The sequence below is a fragment of the Squalius cephalus genome (assembly GCF_949319135.1).
Source record: "Squalius cephalus genome assembly, chromosome: 1".
Taxonomy (NCBI): Eukaryota; Metazoa; Chordata; class Actinopteri; order Cypriniformes; family Leuciscidae; genus Squalius; species Squalius cephalus.
Genome location: NC_137122.1, coordinates 49,635,703 through 49,658,051, shown reverse-complemented (window position 1 = coordinate 49,658,051; position 22,349 = coordinate 49,635,703). Strand labels below are relative to the sequence as shown.

The following is a 22,349-nucleotide window of genomic DNA, read 5'->3' as shown; positions in this document are numbered from 1 at the left end:
AAAATGTATCCCAGTCGATTATGTTTTAGATTGTTGTGAGATTAAAATGGTTAAACACAGCCGATGGGCTAGTGTCTGAAAAACAAAAAAGACTGTTCTAAACAGCTAAAAAAAATATATATACTGTATATATATATATATATATGTTTGATACCCAGAAACCACCTCCAGTACCTTCAGTCCTCGAGTTGGTGATAATGTCTATTGTACTTGTGCATGTGTGTGTGTGTTTGTGTCCTCATGATCCCTGAAGCTTTTGTCATATAAGCTCAGCCAGTGTGGCAGTCACCCAATATCTTGCTCCAAGGAGCTTCATGCCTATTTTTATAAATGTTTTCATATTCATTAGTCTTGAGTGTCATTTCATTACAGCAGATCTTAAATGCGACCTCACCGTCAGATCCCGCGTTCATCTCACAAGAATAACTCACACAAACACTACAGAAACCTTTTATTCCCTGTTCTGTCATGTTTCGACTTCTCAAAAAAGGGAAAGAAAACACTACAAGGGCAAAAGTTTCATGAGATATCATTAATATAAGTGAGAATTAATTAGATGTTACTTTATCTCCTTGACCCACTGCATTATTCTACCTCATAACATCTCTATTGCAAAGTCTTAATTGCAGGGAAGGGTGCAGCGTGTGAGTGTTGGCTGTTAATGAGAGCAATTAGCAACGAGGCTTGTGAGGCCTCTGACAAACACAGTCTGAGATTAGTGCTGCTGAATCACATGGGCGCATGAAAAACGATTGCAGACATGGCAACCGGTTGCAATCAGACTGTCTCCCAAGTATACTTTGAAAAGTATGCACTGTGCCGCTAAATTAGGTACTTTCAAGAGTGTAATAAACCAGTGCACCAGTATTGCAACATATGAGCTCATTGCAAAGAAACAATGATGACACTAGCATTCAAAAGTTTAAGGTCCGTAAGATTTTTTATAATCTTATAAAAAAATTATTTATTTATTTATTTATTTCTTCAGCTAGGAAATATTAATTTGACCAAAAGTGACAGTAAAGACTTTTACTTTCTTACATTCCTATTTCAAATAAATGGTATGTTTTCAACATTGATAATAATACGAAATGTTTCCTGAGCATCAAATCATCATATTAGACTGATTTCTGAAGCATCATGTGACACTGAAGACTGGAGTAATGATGCTGAAAATTCAGGCATCACAGGAATAATTTAAGTTTTAATATATATTGAAATATATAGTTAATACATTCACAAGAATCTGCGAAAACGACGCTGTGTTATTCATGCCAGGCCAGTAGGTGGCGATGTCACTTAGTAAAGAAGCACTAGGCGCCTAAAAAAGTTGAAAATGTTGTTGTGTAAGAGACTAAGAGGAACTTTCTTTCAAAAACATTTCCTGACCCCAAACTTTTTAGCGTAATATGAACAGTAGTAAACAGTAATGTCTTTCAACAATGTCAAACATCCCCTAAACTAAATGTCATCCCTGTAGCTTTTTTTATTTTTTTATCATGGGACAGGATAATCCTGACATGCTAAATAGTTTGTAAATTAGAATTCCGCCTCAGATTTGATCCCGAGATGACGTTCACATCAAGATGTTAGCCAAAGGCTTTATGAACTCTGCATCACACTCTTCATCAAAGTCAAGCAATTCAGGTTATTCCCAAAGTTGCTCCTGCGATCACAATTGCTTTGATTCATCGGCGTCAACAATTACCGCAATGCCAAACACCTCCGGTCACCTTCTACACTCATGACAACCAAATACAATTCAATTTGTCGCGTGAGCCACAAATAAAAAGCTCCAGCGAGGAGTTAAACTGCATCTCATCTCCTCCATTACCAGTGAAAAGTTTTAATGAAGTGTTTTATGATGCACTCTCTGGACTTTATCCCCGTCTTTTGTTCCAGCTCTACACGACATTCTCCATGGGCCGCTCGCCGAGGACTCCTTTAATAAAGCACGCTTTCAGAGCGGGGAGGGCATGCTGACATTCTCCATTCGCTGTTGTGCCATGATTAAAGCTTCTTCTTTCTTTTTTTTTTTTAACACAGTCTTGCATGTTTGCTTGCGAAAACTGGCAGCCTGTGTGTGTGTGTATGTGTGTGATCTGAATGTTGCTCGGGCCCTGACAGCTTTGAGAGCGATGACAGGCTCGGGTGTGTGAAAGCCACTGGATAAGAGGTTTAATGAGGCTGTAGGATCAATAGACAGGTTAGGGGGGAGCTGTCAGATCACCTTTCTGTCTGCCTCATGCTGATAGCTCCTCTTCGGCTAATGAAATGCTAACATAAAAACACAATTCATCAGGAGGGCATCAATCCAACGATTCTGACTTTGTACATATGGTCACATACAAGCATATATGGTACTGTTTTGGGCGAGCGACAATGTCATGAGAACATACAACTTTTAACCAGGAATCCTTATAAATTAACAGGGATTGCTGTTAACAACAGAAGATATAGACAGACAGACTGTTCAACTAATTTTAATATAAATGTATGCTATTATACATTTTCATTTAAATTCAGTTAACGTGAAATTAAGTGTCTGTATGTTCTTTTAAAATATATTATTTTTGTAATAAGTACTCTAGTGTAAAAGTATGCTAGTGTACTTCTTTTTTACCAGGGGTGGCTTGAATACAATATTATGGGCATGTTTGTAATTTCTGAATAAAAATGAATTTTGATCCCCTTATTGACCTTTGACTGTGCGTCTCAGATAATATGACCGTTTTATGACAAAGCAAGGTTAGTTCTGGCTGTAAAATGTGGTGTGTCTCCCAAAAACAAAATAATATTTATGAATAATTATAAATAAATAGTGCGGTTGACTAATTTAGCTAAACTATTTTAGAAATATATTAAATTCAATATGTAGCAAGGATTTAATCCAAAACATAACTTATTGGAGAAGGTTGTAGCAAGCTGATAGCATGTTGTGCTAGCATGCTAGCAGTTACTGACATACTTCAGATCATGTGCTGTGTGCAGTATTTCTATTATTAATCAATCTCCGTTCAGGATTCTGGTCGGTGTCGGGTTGATTCATAAAACTCATAATTATACAGAGCTCTTCAAAACAGACTTCTTAACTAGTTATTCCTGTAGAATCACACTAGGAATGCTAAGGTCATAGGTCTGATTCACAGGGAATGCATGAACTGATGAAATATATACCTTTAATGCAATTCTGATTGAAGCTTCTGGTGATGCAAAAAATACTTGAACAAACACTCTGCCTGTTGCAGTTGTTGGTAAGACGGGATTTCTTTGATGAATCTCTCAAAGGAATTGCAGGAAACAGCCATTGTAGCGCATGTGATTCTATATGAGAGCGGGGCACATCCTAACTCTTTTTGACTTTCTCCATTTTTGTAAACCTACTTTGGATTCAGAGTATTTTTCCCAAATTAATTTCCCACATGTCTAGTACAATTATGTGGTTTTATTTCAATAATACAGCATATACTTTTTTCTTGATTTGCCCTGAAAGAATGGAAGTGAAATGTGACAACATGCCCCATAGGTGGGGTACATGTAACATGACCATATTTACATCTTAAAATGTAATCTGATCTAATCAAAAAAATATACAAGAAATATTAAAATATTTTCTCAATAAAATACAATTATTAAGTTTTTCTTAAAAAATGCCATTATTTTATGAAAAACTTAATAATTGTATTTTATTGAGAAAATATTTTAATATTTCTTGATTAATAAATAATCATTTCTGAACATTGACTTTCAGTCTTTATTCGCCTTTTTCTCATGGTTTCTCAATAGAATTCATAAAAGTATAGAATATAATATCATAGTTCTAATAGGGGCACACTGTAACGCAGTGTGACAGCATGCCCCGCCTCGGGTTGGGGATTTAAACCCGGCTAGTGTCTTCTGCTGGTGAGATCAGCATTAAACAAACATCTCAACTTTTAAATAACAGATTGGAGATTCAAATAATATCATATTTGTCTCATTTTAAATAAAAACCAAAAACAGAGATGAAAAATGAATGCAAGTAAAAAATGTACTTTTGCTATTCTTAAATAAATGTTCAGTGATATTTTCCAAAGATTTCTGAATTTTGGCGCAATCTTTTCTGTATATAGTGTTGATATGGCAACTAGTAAATACACTAAGTTTCATCATGCTAGCATGTGTGGAAGTATTTAAAACAAGTGTGTTACAACTGGCCCCGCGTTAGGTTGTGCCCCGCTCGCCCCTACATTGTATGCATCTTAAAGGTCCTCACAGGCCCGTTCCTAACGCGCTCAAAGAGACATAAGGATGTTTCTTAGAAACATGTCCTTGTGATGCCGCTATATCCAGAGCCCCCGCAGACCAGTGTGGAGACCTGATGACAGAGTTTCACCCGGATCACCAGCCCTGCACTGATTCACTGTGACGCGAGCACCCTCTCCCTTCAGCTAGCGACTTCTTTGTTTCATCTGGAGAACTTGCTTCAGTTTCTTCCTTCCGTGACCTTTCATGTGCCCTCAATGTATTTGTCAAAGCGCATCAAAGAGAGTGGGAGTTCTACAAGATCATTCACAAGAAAACAAACTACAGTATATAGAGAAGAGCTTATGTAGCCGAGAGGTAAGGACAACATAACTAAGCCGGATGGATAGAGATTCAATGCAAGCCTAATGTCCTTAGAAGACATAGTGCGTGGTACAACTGCGAGAAAGGTAGAAGAATGACAGATTTTGTCCCCGTCACTTTATGAAATAGCTTGCGGCAAGGATGAATCTAATACTGAGGGACTGTCGAGAAGGCGATTTCTGCACTGGATGCTTTTAATAGGGATGTCAATCAAAAATGTTACCCCATTAATTGTGTGATCATGTTATTGTGCGGGCTGAGCCTATACATAATTAACATATTAAACTGTGGGTTCAATAAGATTTTTTTTTTTTTTTTTTATAATATTTTATGCTCACCAAGGCTTTGCTGTTACTTTCGAATATTTTGGCTCTCTATCCATTGGATACAGTTTCTCACTTGTAATGCTACTCCAATTAATGGTGCTTTCAAACTGGGTCCCACCTTCTGAGTGTGTGAAGAAAATAAACTGTTCTGCAGCTGACTGACATTAAGTCATTGAACCATGATGGCTCCAACATAAATTTTACCTATAGGGCCCCCAAATGTCTAGAACCGGCCCTGCATGTGACATTCATGATGGTCTAAGCTGGCATTTCGAGCACACTGAAACACCAAATAAATTACTCTTACAAGAGTATTTTCAAATATTGGAGTCTCAAAAGTACCCAAAAATGTCACAACAGAGAGACAGACGGATGGATGGATGGATAGAGTATTGATCTGATCTCCTAAAAGATCTGACTGACAGTTTTTAATAATCATGCAGTACTTAATACTTCAAAATATCAAGCATACTTAATACTTTTGTAAAAAAAAATTAACACTTCTGAATTTTTAATTGAATACTTGAAATGTTTAATTGACTACGTGAGAATTTTCAAACGCTGTTTATAATTTGGTTGTTTTTGTTCGATTGCTGTTATCTGATGTATCAAATTTGATTCATTGTTCTTTTTTATCACTAATTGTTTACTTCTCTTCAATATTTCCTCATGTTTACTTATCTGAGAACAACCTGAAGGCTAAATGCCAATGTTTTCATTTATTATTACTTATATTAATACCGAGTGTTCTACGGCGTACACATTTTTGCTGTGGTATTGAAATGAAGAATGCAGAATTCACTACTGAAATTTTGGTATAAAACCTCTCACAACACAGAACACACCATTTCAGAGCCAATCGCTCAAACAGGCTTTCTGAGCTACATTGGATCAAGGGTGAATTTGGGATGTGCAATACTGTATACTGCATAAATATATCTGTTCTCCAGTGCACTCGTCTCGTTTCATCTCTCCCTCTCTCTCAAATGTGTTTTCTTTTCCTTTGTATGATCTCACTAATAAACAGGCACCGACATGACAGGGATTTATTTTACAAAGAGCAACTCTCTCTTTCAGACATGCTTTGCTATTGACCAGAATTGATTCTAATGGTGGACATGGTGAACACTGTTCCCTCAATACTGGAAACACTGACACTTCTGGAAACGTTTCAAGACCGAACTCGGAAAAAAATGCTTCATACTGAAAGCTAAGGGGCAATTTAGGGTTGGCGTGTGGCTGCATGATTATCTGCGTCTGTTTTAAAGCACGTGTTTTAGCATCGGTTTAGACGTTTCACGGCAAGGAAGACTTTTATTAGAGTCTGCTTTCTTGCCCTCTTTGAAATGAAAATAAATATCTGCACACAGTCTCTTTTATCTCTGTCAGTATTCATTACCGCAAGAGGAGCAAATAGAAATGCACCACAGTTTTTCCATTTAACCTCACTAGCTCCGCTAACCCTCGCTAAATCATTCAGGGCACAGGCTGGAATTGACTTTTCTTGGGTCTTGTACCTCATTGTAATAACAACAGTCCAAATTAAATGCCGCTAATCTATTAACACATTAAATTGGTCAGTTTGTAAGACACTCACAATTAGTGCCCAGCGGAGAAAAGCAAAACAAAACCAAATGTCATTTCCCAAGGCAATTCATTTCCTGTTTGAGGAGATCAATCATTCATTGTATGTATATTAGAAATAAATTTGTATTTAATAAAAATTTGCATCTCCCTAAGTGGAAGGCCATTCCACTTGAAGGAACAGCTCATGAAAAAAAAAGCCGTTATTTATTTACACAGACTTTTTGGAGATTCTCTACACAGCTCTTTTTTTAATGATAGTTCACAGTGAAAAATTAAATAAAATGGCCATTTATTTGCAGTCTAACAAGCTTTTTTTATGTCGTCATCATCATCAATATTAATTAAACAATATTGTTAAGAAAATGATGGATATCTTTAGTAGCTTTAATAAGTCCTTTAATTTAAAGAATCAACAATAATGAATGTTTTATTTAATATTGTGCAGTGAAGATTATACCAAAAAATGTTCTTTATAACTGACTTTGAATAATTACTTGAAAACATTTGACTTTTTAAGATTTATTTTAGGTTTAATGTTCAGCGTTTACTTAATTAAGAAAAACTCGCAGGCTAAACGTGGTTAATATTTATATTAATACTTCACTTTTTTTTAAACAAAAGCATAATATTGCACATTGAAACTGCTATGTTGCGTTTCACTAGTATTAGTATGGACTTTTGAGAAATTTTTCAAAAAAAGTCTTCTGAAGCTGTATGATAGGTGAGAAAATTATGAGTGAATAATAACCTTAATTTCAGTCTGTTCCTCACATATGACTTCATAAGACTTGGATTATAGCGTCATATGGCCTGCTTTTATGATGCTTTTTGGAGCTTGATACAGTTACTATGAAATCTTGTTGTATGCAAATGAGTGCATGAAAATTCTAAATTTCCACTGAACAGCATGTGGGTTTAGAACAACATAAGGGTGAGTTAATAATAACAGGATTTTCGTTTTTGGGGTGAACTTTCCCCTTTAATTCCGTGACTTTGCATGATAAGTAACAAACCTTTGAGTGGAAGTACTGTTGTAGCGACTGCGAGTGAAAAACAACATTTAAATATTTTCTGCATGCCTTGTACAAGTATAGGCCTACTCACACACGTGTGTGAACACACACGCACCAGTTTCAGAAACACACCGGGGGCTCGTGAGTTTCCACCTCAAAGCAGCAGTCGATTTGTTTTGCAAGGAAGGTGCGATGCAAAGAAACATCAAGCGCAAGAGACGGCTCACTACGTCGCTAGCATTTGAAGAAGCGCAGACGAGATGGAAGAAAGAGAAACACAAGTGACATCAAAAAGCCACACATTCTCGCACGAGCCTTAGTCTGGGCTGGTGGGGAGAGCTCAGCGTTTGTCCTAATCAATACCCAGCACAAGGCATTGAGATGCAGCCAGCGGCTCCCAGCCAGGCAAACGTCCAGGCGGACTGCCAAAGGATGGGGAGGAGGGGGGGGTGAAGGGACGAGAGGCAACTTCTCAATCTGAAACATTTCCATCCACAGCCACGATGGGTGCGCCGCACTTTCAGAAATGTCTTCCTGTCCCTCGTAGACTTAAATGTCCAGGCACTTATGCCAAGCTCCTGTTGGAAGGTCATACGGAGACTTGTTCGGATTGTGGATCTGCACTCGGGATCCAAAATAGGTCATTTCGTAACGACGCTTATCTGACTACAGTAAGGTCCATATTTTTTGGTTAAGGACATATCGAGGGGCTCCGTCAAAATACTTTTTTTTTGGGGGGGGGGGGGGGGGGGGGCAAAAAGAATCTGAATTGGGGGGAAAAGAATTGCTGAAAGACATTGAAAATTCCAGTATACTTGCATTCTGAGAAAAACTATAATGCAACCAAATAAATCAGAGGTCCTGTTGTTTGTTCTATATTAAAAAATGTTTTAGACACCATACTGAATGGATGGATGGATGGATGGATGGATGGATGGATGGATGGATGGATGGATGGATTTGTTTATTTTCAAATCTTTCATTTTAACATGGCACTAAAACATCATTGTACGCCTATGAGTGCAAGATGAGTTATTTTTTGGTCCATTTTCTCGTAAGTGAAAGACTGTAAATGTGAAGCTCACTTATCTACTAATAAAAAGTTTGTTTGGTAAACTTTTAGTAATATAGCAGCGTATAGAGTGTAGACACCCTCAAAGCTAACAGACATGGACTAAAATCCACAAAACTCCAATTTCACAGGATCTTTAAGGCGAAAATCCTGAAATCTGCAAAAGGCTACTCACAATTCGCAGCACTGCTCTGCGTTGAGAGCTTTTTTTTGTTACTGAGAGAAAGAGCTCTGATGAATGGAGAGCAGAAGATTGTTTTATGGGTAAAATTATCCATGTTGTGATTGGTAGGGCTTGGATTGAACACCTTTTTTTGAGCACGTACGGCCAGAACAACAGAGCTCAGTCTTTTGTGCACATAAAATGGGTTCACAGCGCCGGAGCTTTTCAGAAGAAGAAAAAAAAAATGAGGCTTGCATCTCTTTTTGCTTTCCTCTTCCCACATAGCCCCCCTTTTCAATCTTTCTATCAATGTCTCTATCATACGGTCGTGTTGCCACTTTGCTATTTTATTCACAACACAAGAATGCACTCCTAGTTTCCCAGGAGGATGAAGCTGAATAAGGGAAAAGATGTAGAGGGCTTTGTTTCTAGCTGCTGTTTCCCTTCAGTCAAGCTTTCTGTTGTTTAAATGTTGACACCGAAACAGCCCAGAGGCTTGAAACAAGCTTGTATGCAGCAGGAAAATGACACTTTGTCAGAATTTCATCACATTTTCTCCTTTCCAAAGCACTTTTTCCATGACAAGATCGCTTTGAAAGATTTGCTAATTTCATTTCGATGCTAAGCAAGTCAGTTGCCAAGGTCTCTTTAGGAGGCGTTCATTGTACATCGAGGCTATTCAGAAAGAACCTTCACTACATAATGACTTCATAAGGACACACACACCAGCCATTTCCATTTTGACTTGTGCAAAATTTGCCCCGAGTTCTTAGCAAATTTCCTTGAAGCAAATGCACATGCAGAGCGTTTATTAAGCCTATAATACCACTAGCATTCCCCCCTCTCAGTTGCAGTAAACAACCAGAAAATGAAAACCAAATTCACTCAAGCTGATGCTCTTTTATTTAAACTAGCCCTGAAATAATGAGTTTTCACCAAAGGCAGGAATTTCATTATTGACATCCCTCTCCTCAAAGCATTCAATCTTATAGCATTCAGCTTCTGTTTCGACCCACCTTAAATATCAAATGTTTTGCCTGCGAAACAGAATTGTACGAATTCTGAAAGTAAACCGGATCAGTTTTGTATTTGTGTTGTCATTAAAGAATAAATCGGGTTGAATGATATTGTGGGCAAGCACAAAACGTGACCTTCACCAGCCATTTCTTTTTCTACTCCCTTTGAAATATTCCTTGTCCAATGCACCTATCTGCAACCATTCACACGTGTGCGTAGGGAGTATTTGTTCAATATTAAAAACGTTTTAGAAAATATAATATGCATGATGAAAATACAACCAGATCAAATCATAACAGTCGTGGAAAGTTTTGTTTACTTTATTTTCCACAGGCAAATTTGCACCAACAGCAGGCAATTTAGCAGCCTGCCAAACATTACACTTAAGTAAACTGTGATTATTCATTTTAATTTGACTTGGAAGAGAACAGTGGAAGAGATGTTTTGAATGGGTACACTAGAAATAAATATCTCACTCATGCAAATATGCACACACACACAGTGAGTCTTGACAGAAGACCAGTTTTTTTTTTTTTTTTTAAATGGTGGTGTATTTTCTACAGCATTCAGAATTTCATTTTCTGGGGACTTGGTGATAGCTTGTATGGCATCTCATTTTCTAATTTCATTAATGTCACTAATCGTTCACACATTTCAATGGTCAGATACAAAACTCTCAAAATTAAACCTTGCAGGCAAGACCAGTTTAGACCAGCATGATTTCTATGCTGGTTTGGTGCGAGTCTAGCTTGTAAACCAAGCCTTTTGACCAAAGTGTAATAGGAACCCAGTAATAAAAATAAAAAAATGGGTGGCCCAATTAAACAGGCAGAGTGAATACAAAAAGTCTGAAGTATAAATATTTATTCAAATGTGCAAAATCATTAAAAAAAAAAAAAACTAACCCAAATATATAACATTAATGGGAAAAATAAACAAAAAAGGGAAAAAACTTATCCAAAAACATCCAAATTAGAGTCAAAAGCAATAATACCAAATGCTAATTTTCCAAAAAATAACTTCCTCAAAAACAACACAAAAAACACAAATCAACAAAGTACACACTCTCCACTGCAGCCACCAATACAGACTAACACAAATGAGCACATTTATACTGGCGGCCAGCACCATTACACCATGGGGAGGGACAAACTCACATACAACACTTTACACATTTTCCCATAAATAGAGAGTCTAGAAGAAACATTTTGTCATACTGTTCAAAATAGATAATCTACTCTCTTATGCAACAGTTGATATCATATTCAATACATTAAACAGGAAGTAACAGAAGCAACTCGGCCGCATTGTCCCTAAAACACCCATGCTCAATTAATAAGTGGTAGATTCCAATCTAGATTCCCGCCACCGTTTCCCCATCGGACCTCTAAAATTACGGGACAAACAATGCTGCATAAAGACAACAGGTATTTCATTCACTCTTTTTGATCGATAATCATAATAAACTCTAATGTCAGTAAACAATCTCTGTGTGTGTGAGTGCATTTATTAACTCAAGTCCATGTTAAATGTGCGGCCAATCCGTGACCGACACACAAAGACATCTTGATGTCAATATCCCACAATGGAGACCAGTGTTCAAAGCACAATATGCAATGATGGTCTTGTCAAGAGGGTGAAAAAAAAAACATAGCAAAATTAAAATGTAACTCAGGCTACGTCTACATTAATCCGGACACGTTTGAAAACGCCGTTTTCATTTCAAAACTCTACCCAGACAGAAACATAGTGTCAGCCCAGATCCGGCGCACATCTGGCAATCCACGTGTACCAAGCTTTTTCCAATTTGAAGCTTTTCATCCACATTGAAACATCTGAAAATGCTTAAAAACCATATTGCGCATGTGTAAAACATATCAAAAGTTCACAAGATGATTCAGAGAGAGCAGACATTATAAAGTTATCATGCTATTCTTCTGGCACGAACATTTTATTAGCAAAATATCACAGCACTCAGTGTTGCATCCAGGTTGCATTCAAAATCTCATGGTCTAAAACGCAATTGTCATGATGTTTTGCCGCGAGTACATTTTCAGTCATCTTTGCAGGAATGCAATAAGAGGACTGTACAAATAAGCATTTCTCTTTAGCAACACTATGAAAGTATATAGCAGACACAACAATGCCGGTATAACTATAGATATCTATGGATATAATATACGTCACATGACTAAACATTATTTTCAAATGCCTCCGTTTTCACAGTCCACACTACAGGAAAACACCATTTTCAAATGTATTGAAGAGCATTTTCAAAAAGCTCCATCTTTGTAGACAAAAATGCCATCTCAATGTGGACGGAAGGCCAAAACGAAGAGGAAATGAACTTATTTGTGTGGACAAGGCCTCATTATCAGCACCAGAAGACCAGTCCTTGTATTTCATGGATACATTGACTATTATATAAACACTACACTTCTTCAACCCACATAACCAGAGTCAACCTTCAAGTGCTGTACTAGTATCTGATTGAATGTGATACACGCTGAATCTGTGAGTTAAAGCACTTTGTTGTAGCAATTGTGAACAAACAGATATGCTCTCTACATAAATAATGTTGTAGTAAAACTGCAGCAGTATTAAGAGAGCAACCGATTACAAAACTGAAGGATTCTCATTATCATCATCAAGCGAGCAGCAGCTGGTCGTTGGCAGAAACTGCTTCCTTACTGATTGGAGCCAGCCTGAGATTCCGGAGCCAAATGATGTTTGTAGAAATTCGGTTTAACACAGAATTTTAAAAAGCTTTATGAATTAATCCTTATTTCCACCCAACTGACGACTGAGACAGAATCGCGCAAGGCCTGGTAACAATGCCATTCCAGAGGCGTAATGTGAAAAGACATTCATTTGCGGCAGAATAATGAAACAGGCTCTTACGTGTGCTCGCAGCGAACAGATAGCAGTCGGATCTCCTCTGGGACTGCATTAGAAGCCGGGATTCATGGATGCAATGCTAGATCTGACTCTCGTTGGCCCCACACTAACACTGACAGTCATACCCCCTCAGGCTCACTGCAATTACTAGGCAGGGGCCCTAAAGTCTAAACTTATCTGATTATATTTCCATTCTGCACTATCCAAACAGTTTTACCGCTCGAACGAGTCCGTTTAAAAGCCTCCTGGAGCGAGATACAGGCTCCGCACAGTCAGTCTACAGGTTCTCTAATATTAGGCTACAATCGCATTTGGTCTCGAGGCAGATTAACGTGAGCCACCGCTCCGATAGGAAGAAAAGTTTGACATCCAGTAATGAAAAAACCAGACGGAGCCTTGCAGAGGTCGACGTGCCTCGTTTTGAGCCGTTTATTCATTCCTCAGTCTACTGACTGTATGAATAAACATCAGCAGACTGCAGTGGCGAGGAACGAGGAAGAGCTAGCATGTAGACGGCATGGGATAACAGGAGCTGGGCTGTCAGTCTGTTTTACCTGCGGGGGCCGTGTGCTGGGGCTGTCGCAGCTAGAGCTCGCAGACAACGGCATGCGTTTTGTCAAAAATTCACGAGACATCTGCTGCCATGCCGGGACCTTGCTTCCAAGACGTTTAATTAAATAAGTGTCACGGCGCGTACAGATAAATATGAAGCAACTGGTGCACGGGCGCATAATTATGACAGGGCATCTGGAGCTGTGGTCTTCCATGCTCATTATGGCCCATCTGGGACATCAAAAACAGCGCTCGAGTCCCATGTGTTCATATGGGAACAAGCTTTACTAGTGCCCTCAAAGGAGGGGAACATCCGCACGGTGGCGAATTTGAACTTGAAACGCGACTGTGGCTTGAATTTCCTAAGGCTTTTAAGGCAAATGGGTCAGACCCTCCTTATTTGCATGACTCAGTCGACGTGTATGAATGACTGGCGGTCGACGTCTTGACATATGCCTGCGTGCATTATCCAGCTTAAACAACAGTGCAGGCAGTTTTAATCGCATAAAGATGTGGATTCCACCCGAATTCATTTTTGTAAGCATGGAGGATTATCAAATATAATCAGAAGATTTAAAGATGGCTGACAGCTGTCAAATGATGCAACAAAATGCCACAAAGACATTGTTTCAAAATTGCAATATAACAGTAAGGATTGATTCAAAATCCAAGGAAATACACACACACACAGTGTTGGGGAAAGTTGCTTTTAAAAGTAATGCGTAACAATAGCGTGTTACACCCTAAAAAAGTAACTAATTGTGATAGCTTTTTATGGAAAGTAATGTGTTACATTGCCTTTTTTCATTTGGGCTGGGCTTGCTTGTTTCTTTTCTTATTTCACGAGTTCACACTTACATATAATTTGAAGGGGTAAAGTTTAATGCGTATTTGGCGTGCTGTCCGGAGGGAGGGCTCCGAGCTCGGAGTTCGGCCCGAACCCAGAGTACTCCCCCCGTATGTAAGTGCTTAGGACTAGAAGCGTGGAGAAGGGGTGGTGGAGGGATGCTGCAAAAACTGTCAATGGAATGAGGTGAGACTGCTGAGTATATATACACCTCTTACCATTGATTGCTGAGTGCTCTCCACTTGTGTTAATTATCTGAACGTGCTCCTCCCGAACCTTGTTAATAAAACATCATTTAAAAAAATAACTCAGATATTTTCTTGTACATTTTAACATAATGTGTTACTTTACTAGTTACTTGGAAAAAGTAATCTGATAACAGAACTAGTGTTACTTGTAATGCGTTACCCCCCACACAATACATATATTCTTGGGCATACTGACTAGAGATGTCAAAAAGTACCGACTTCGGTACCAAGTTGGTACTGAAATTATAAAAAAGTGACGATACCAGAATTTCCCTCTAGCATTATGAGCGCTGTTAAACGGATTCTTAAACACCTCTGTTTGGCCACTGTGTTGACACGCTCAAAATATATGTATCTGATTGGCCATCGTGTTGACGAGCTCAACATATATGTCTGTGATTGGCTAAAATGATCAACGCTGCAAAAACATTTTGTTTTGACGCTCTTCATCGAGCGCTAACACAGATACACACGGGGGTGTCTGAAAGCGGGCATCTATCAGCAGATCCCTAATATATCAATGTGTCAATCCCTAATGTCAACACAATGGCCAATCAGAGGTGTTTAAGAATCCGTTCAACAGCGCTCAAGTCACGGTATCGTCACATTTTTTTCATTTCAGTACCGACTTTTTGACAACTAATACTGACACTTTTCTTCAAGTGTTCGAAAAGCATTTGTGCACTGGTTTATTGGTCGCACACTCTGAAGGTGGATAACCTCACAAGGAGGGTTTCTGCTTTTCAATGAGCGCAAAATAAGTGTCACACTGCAGGAGCCGTCTCTTTTTGCGGACTCTATCAGGCATCCAGGTGGAATTAGAGCCCTGATCGCTATTAAACGCAGCACGAGAAACATATTCAGCCTTTGGATGGGAAAAAACAAGCACATGACACCTCCTCGTCTCCAGAGACCCCTTCAGCTTCAGAGCCTTCCTAATTTATGGAATACTCTGTGTTCCCCACGCTCCGCAAGGATGACTGAACTCATTCTGCTATATACCCTGCGTGTCAGTCACGCTGATACTCATTAGCGGGAAGCTTCAGAACAAATACGGCGGCGGCCCCGTGGGGGGAACTTTGGGCATCAGAGGCTCGCTGCTACCCGATGGTGGGTTGATGCCACCCTCCGTGAAAGAAAGAGCCTTGCGACTGCTGCTTCTTCTTCTAGCTACCCTCTGTGACTGCACCTATTTGGTCATTCGGGGCTGCAAAGTCTGGCAGCTTCAAGTGGAGCCGAGCAATTGATCACCAGAGAAAGACTTGAGGTGAAAGGGGATCAGAAAGCCTTTTCTACCCATTGACCAAAGTGCTGGGTTTCCTTTTAGTTACCGCTAAGCTCCCTTAAAGCTGTCCAAGGGCATTGGAAGTACACTTAAGGATGAAAACAGGGATCTAATCAATACGATGAAAAACAATGCAGTCCTGAACAGCGCTAAACAAACACCGGACAGACCTTGTCTATAGCGTGCTAATGTATGCGTATGCTCCATGACAGGATGCTTAAAAGTGTCAGCAAACACTGTGCCATGCATAATAGGGGACGGCTGAAAGCTTCTTAGATTAGATAGGGGGTCGTTTATACCCCAATGTGGCTTGTTCAAAGGCTGACATGCTCAAGGATTATGCTGCTTTTAGCAGTCCAATGCTTAGGGCATTGTAATGATCAGATGCAATCCAAGCCTCTTCACAGTGAATGAATCACCAGTGCCAGTACTTTAAGATCTGTCAAACAGGATGGATCACTGGGCTGTATATCAGCCATCTTCCTACGGATGTCAGGGCCATTTTTTTACAGCAGTTAATAGATGAGAAATGCACCCCGTGGACAGAGCAGAACACCTTGTCAAAAGGTAAAATACCCTCAGGAACCAACTGGACGAACAAGCGATGGTATGACAGTCAGGGAGACGGATGGGATATTGATGCAATTAAATTGTTGGTTTAGTTGCTCTTCAAGTCAATTTAAAGCAACATACATTCTCATATTCTGATGTTTTATTTTATATAGGCATATTTGATTATTTATTGACATTAATTGTTATAATTGTGGACCCTTTTAGGGATGGTCATGTCAACAGTTGTCATTTCAAACCAGATTCAGAATACAGGACACAAACAAGCACGCACACACACACACACATTCCATATTAATTGAGTAAAAGTACATATAAAAGTACAGGACGTAGTATATATATATATATATATATATATACTTTTACTCAAAATAATTAATATAGTAATTAATTATTTTACTCAGAATTTTTCTAACAAATAAAAACAAAACGGAAATATGCTTTATCCTACAAGGCGCTTTGTAGATTTTGAACTTTAAGAACTGACATGGTGGAATTACCATCTATGTTAATTCTGCCTAAAGTACAGTTCTTAGCAGATAATCTCAAATTGGCCAAATGTTAGCAAAATCGTTGTATTTCCGCCTAAGTGGGCAAGAAAGCATGATAATTGAAATAAGATATATGAGATAATATGATTTTCATTCAACAAGATACATGACATAGCTTGAAAAAGCTTGCATCCATTATTGCATTTGGCATTTTCTATGATCTGATCACAGATGAACTGAGATATATGTTTCATTCTCTGAACAGACCTCTCTTTTCAAACTTTACCCATTGTGTAGGTGTGGTGTAGTAAATCCTAGAAATGCACTGTAATGTGCAGTATTAGTGCTGGATTCTTTCTCTCCATCCCATGGGATTGCTCTACAAGTGATGGGGCATGTTGGTCATATAGAGACCACAGGGTATTATTTCAATCACATCTAGGTTAACACCTATTCAACAGCAAATATCATATTCCAAACTTCACTGTTAAATAAAGACTCGTTCCAAAAAGAAATACTAATAACATTTATGTCATAATTTAGAACTAGCCTTAAAATCTGCATGAGATGAAATCTTCAAAATAATCTGGAAATTTTAGTTCATCGATGAATGATTGGTTTAATTCTAACAGGATTCATACGGGGTTCCTGTTGGATCCCACTAGAGCTGGTTCCAAATTGTGACTGAAATTCCATTAGCATTCCTTTTGGGTTCTTTCCATAAATCCCACACATCACACTGCCTTGTGAGCGCTGAGTCTCAGGGGCCACTATAAAATCGGAGACTCTTACCTTGCGCCCAAGTGTTATTCATGAATGAAAACATCAGAATCCATCCGGCGCCCCACTTCAGAGTTAACGCGCGCCTTGACATGATGCTCCGACACGGCTGTGAGTCCGCAGCACGCGTTCGCCAGCGCCGCGCTGGATACATGTTGCGCCGTAGTCCCGGTTTCCAAAGAGCAATGCGAGACACTGAGCGCGCTGCTCACGCGCGTCCAAAACCAGCGCTTAATAAGGAGGAGTCTATAAATCAATCTATACCCGTCAGAGACCACTAAACTGCTGCAAAGTCTGATGAAGCAAAGTTTATGAACTGTAACAGCATAAACAGCACAAATTCAGCTGACAATCATTCTATTTTTTGTTAAGTCTTTTGGTTATTTATTTAGGTTTATCCACAAAAAAAAGTTAGGCAATAAGAACAAAATGCCAAATTTTTAATCTCGGAAACCTTTCAGGAGTGGGTTCAGGTGAATTCAGTCATTTGCGTTCAAAGGAGTGAATCGACCCCGCTGCATCTCTGCGCGTCATGAGGCATCTCTCAAAGTGGATGCCCTGCAAAGAGACACTTTAAATCCAGTGGTCGAGAAAAGTAAAGGCTGAAGTAGTGGAGTCTCGATGAGGAAATATTCCGTCCGGTATCTTGGATGTATTCCCCTAAATTCAGTGTCCGTGTCCTTTCAGTACTGCGAGCAACAATGTATGAGTGCCCGACAACTCAGGACTAAGGAAGAACTCCTTTACTGCGGGATGTCGCCACCACGCGGCGGATGAGCGAACTGCATCTTCTTATTACGACATGTTCGTAATATAGGTATCCATCGATCATTATTGAAAGTTTGGTCATTATTCATGCTGCGGCGAGACCATGTTTAGGAAAATATCAAGGGTTTATAACTCAAACTAGCTCTGATTGAACATTTTATGTATTAGCCTAATATAGATTTGCGAGCATAGTTCAAGCGGTCCACAATTATCAGGATGTCAGTGTTATAACTCCTCAGAGCAAGTTCTCTGTTTGCCAAGAGAGTTCGAACTCCAAGAGCAACAATATTATTAGTGCTCTCTCTATCTCTCCCTGAGACCGCAGGCTCAGTGTAAGCTTTGATCCCGAGGACACAAATCTGGTTTTAAATTCCGAACAGATCCACAGACTACCGCACTCGTTACCCAAGCATGCTATGACTCACGTACTGCACAACTGTTCAAGTTATATCCAGAAACCGCATTCATTCCCACACTGAGCAGGAGGCAAAAATCAAAATGATAACTTCCAGTCTAAATATAAGCATGTGAAGCGTACCTCCACCAATTGTGCTTGAATGCGTAGACTCTGCATAAGGTTCTAAGATAATGAAGTTGGTGATTATGAAAGTAGCACTGATTATTGTGGTGATGGTGGTAATCATGATGTGTTTGCTTTGTTGATGTGTTAATGATAGTTGTGGTGATGATAACAATGGTGGTAAAGGAGATAATATTTGTGATGGTGGTGGTGATGATGGAGGTAAAGGAGATACTGTTGGTGATAGTTGTGGTGATGATAATGATGGTGGTAAAGGATATACTGTTGGTGATAGTTGTGGTGGTGATGGTGGTGGTAAACATGGTAATCATGATAGCACTGATATTTATGTGGTAATAATGATGGTAATGATGATGCTGATAATGGCTGTAATGATGTTGGTGGTTACGACAGTGATGATGGTGCTAGTGATGCTTTTAAAAAATGATTATGAATACTGGGGGACATGTCAGGGAGCATGTCTTATATTATTTTCATTACACTGTACGTTGCACACTGTTGTACTGTACACTGTATTATGGTGGGGAAGATGATGGCAATGAAGAATGAAGATCGAGATGACAACAATGGCAGTGATCAGACGCCAATAGATTATACTGATGAATGAGGCTGATGTGATGATCATTACAACATGGAATATCTACACACATATTCTTCAGCCCTCAGGGGAGCCACCTCTGAGTAAACATTTGCATGTTCAACCATTGTTTTTAATTAAGCAACATTCACCACTTGACATGATGAACATGTGGGCTGGGGCAGAAGGAGAACAGAAACTAAATAAGTCTCACGAGTGATGCTGACTGGGCCTTGAACTGTTGGCTGCGAAGGTGGATGAGGCAGAAGTGAACCATATTGATTAACACACACAATGCTGCGCTCCAGCTTTCAAGAAAAGCATTTCTCCATTAATGAACAAACAGAGCTCACTGCATGTGGGACTGCTCCGCAGTGGGTCTGTCGTGCTCTCCTGACATCTCTTCAGAACCGCAGCTCCTCAGCAGCAGGGTTCCCGTTTGAGCTGCGTTTCTCGTGGCCAATAGATGGTGCACCATGTTTTGCTATATGCTTTGTGTTTGACTTAGAATAGTACAGATTTAGAATGGATGAATCTTACATCATGCTATGAATATATATATATATATAACTATGAGCTAGTTGGGCTTATTTTTTCTATTGTGACTATTTTGGATAATCTCAATTAAATGCATTAAAATATTTTGTTATACTGGTTGAAACACCTCTTCACATCCTGATAGTAATCAAATAATAGAAGTGGTCTAAATATTAAAACGTAAATATATCTTCTGTGAAAGTCACAGGACCAAAAAATGTTCAACCAATCATTGCATTCGGTCTGAATTCAATGATAGGATGTCCTACCTGCCTGTCAACACATGTATTTATTCCTCCGTGCATCTGCTCACACAGACATCACACGTCATCAGCGCCATTATGAGGCTAAGCAGAGTTATAGACAAAAGTCACAGAGCGTCGGAAACAAACAGCAGCCACCATTTACAGTTCCTCCTGAACCAAAACAACGAGGTTATGCTGTGTTCACGTCATGTTGTAACTGTAATTACGAGGTGGCAACACGTGATGTTCTACCGATAGCTGTTCACGTCCTCAGACTCATTTATATGTTTCTATGTCAATGGTGAAATGAATCTGCAGCAGTCAGGTGGTTCAAGTCCGAGCTCTGTAAGTTATGTTCATTATTATTGTAATGTTATGTGCTTTGAGACCTGAGGTAATCTAACGCTGTCTCTTTGCATGTATTTGGAGACGCTCTGAAGGGAGGGTGGGATCTTATGCTTTTCTAAGCTAGCTTGCTATTGCTAGCCTGTCCGAAATTGCATACCCTACATTTAACATGATTTAACAATGTTAAATGTATTTTAACCAAAAATACTTCTAAAGCACTTATTAATCTTCCTTAATGTTAGTTTCAACATTTAATAATATATTATTACATTTAAAAGTTGTATTTGTTAATATTACTTAAAGAACCTGACCTAATATGAACTAACAATGAACATTTTCATTAATTAACATAACTGTAACAAATGTATTGCTCATTGTTAGTTAATGTTAGTCTATGCAATAACTAATGTTAACTATATATATATATATATATATATATATATATATATATATATATATATATATATATATATATACACATACTGTACATACACCAATACAGTTCAGTGAATGGGAGAAACTGACAGTTCAAATCATATTTTGTTGTTGACTTGAAATGTATTATTAAAATGTGAGTTTGGCATGCGGAAATGTTGGTGTTATTAGATAGGAGCTGTTCTTGCATGCACAAAATAGCTGCCCGCAGGTGTTGCAAATATGGCCGCCAAGTGAACTGATTTTCCTTGAATAGGACTCACACATCACACAATATAGAAAAATCTCTTCAATGTTGACATATCCTCTGCTGCACAGTATACAGTCATACCTTCCAGCCTTAATCCATATTTTGTTTAGATGTTTACATTTGTGCTCGTTTCAATGTAGTCATAGTGCATCTCAGAACATTTCTCATTGTTTTTTAGCCTACTTTCGAGTTGATACCACACACTAGTCATTAATCACTGGGGATTATTATTTGACACATGCGTCATAAGGTGCTTCAAATAAAGAAATATTTGAAACGATGTGCAGGATCATTTATCAACAATGCAGACTCTCTCTTGGTTTTTCACTGTAATGCATCTCACATTTTCTTTCTGAATTTGAGGCAGACCCTTCTTCTTGTTTAATATTTCCCATGAAACTAAAGCCTAGAAGAAAACGCATGAGCCTGTGTGTAGTGACAGCTCCATACCGCTCGTCAAGCAAAAGTTTCAGAAATGCCAATCGGACCTGCCTATTAACTGCAGAGCGAGAATACAAATCAAGCCACATAATATGACCCGCTAGCCTACATGCTATTTCCCAGCTTCGTCTCAATCTTGCGCCTGTCAAACCGTAGCACTGTCATTCCATCCAGAGGGAAACCGTTTCGCATTTCTTCAACTCCTCCTCCGCACTAGATTGAACGAACCAAAGCGGAATAGCTTAATTTCATTCGGCTTTGAGTATTCACTGGCTCAGTCTGGGAAATAAGAGATACATTACGGTCCCCTGTTCATTGAGTCTGATTGGCAGTGTTTGGTGTTCAACGGGATCCTGTAGGCTTTTGTGATGCTCTGGATTGGAGGCTCATTAGAGCCGGGGCTTTGCGGTTTGCCTCCCACCATGGCTACTATCCTAATTTGACATACGTTCCTTTTGATAAGCCCCTTCTCCTGAGAGTGTCTTCGCCACATGTCCACTGGCACACACACACACATGCACACAATTATATGATATCACAGCATTACTTTTACTAAGCTGCTGTTAAACAGGATGTCTAGCTGGGAAAATCTGATTTCCCCGCGGAGAGAAATCATCCTTCACAGACACATCCCTGTCCCTGAAACGCTTGTAAAGCCAAGCAGATTGAAACGTGAAAAATGCTACCTCTCTGGGATAAAACATCCTCAAGTGCAGCTCAGACCATGAAATATGCATCGTCCAGATAAAT

The 22,349-nt window shown here is 39.0% G+C and overlaps 1 protein-coding gene across 3 annotated transcripts in view; it reads right to left on the bottom strand.

Moving 5' to 3' along the window:
* The window catches only part of sdk2a (sidekick cell adhesion molecule 2a), a 143,988-nt gene extending 125,743 nt beyond the window's left edge, over positions 1–18,245 (bottom strand). For all 3 annotated transcript variants that reach the window (XM_079873527.1, XM_079873528.1, XM_079873529.1), the window contains exon 1: positions 17,470–18,245. In XM_079873527.1, the coding sequence (XP_079729653.1) occupies positions 17,470–17,611 (142 nt within the window). In that variant the 5' untranslated portion in view covers positions 17,612–18,245. The remainder of the gene's footprint in view (positions 1–17,469) is intronic.
* Positions 18,246–22,349: the final 4,104 nt, after the last annotated feature.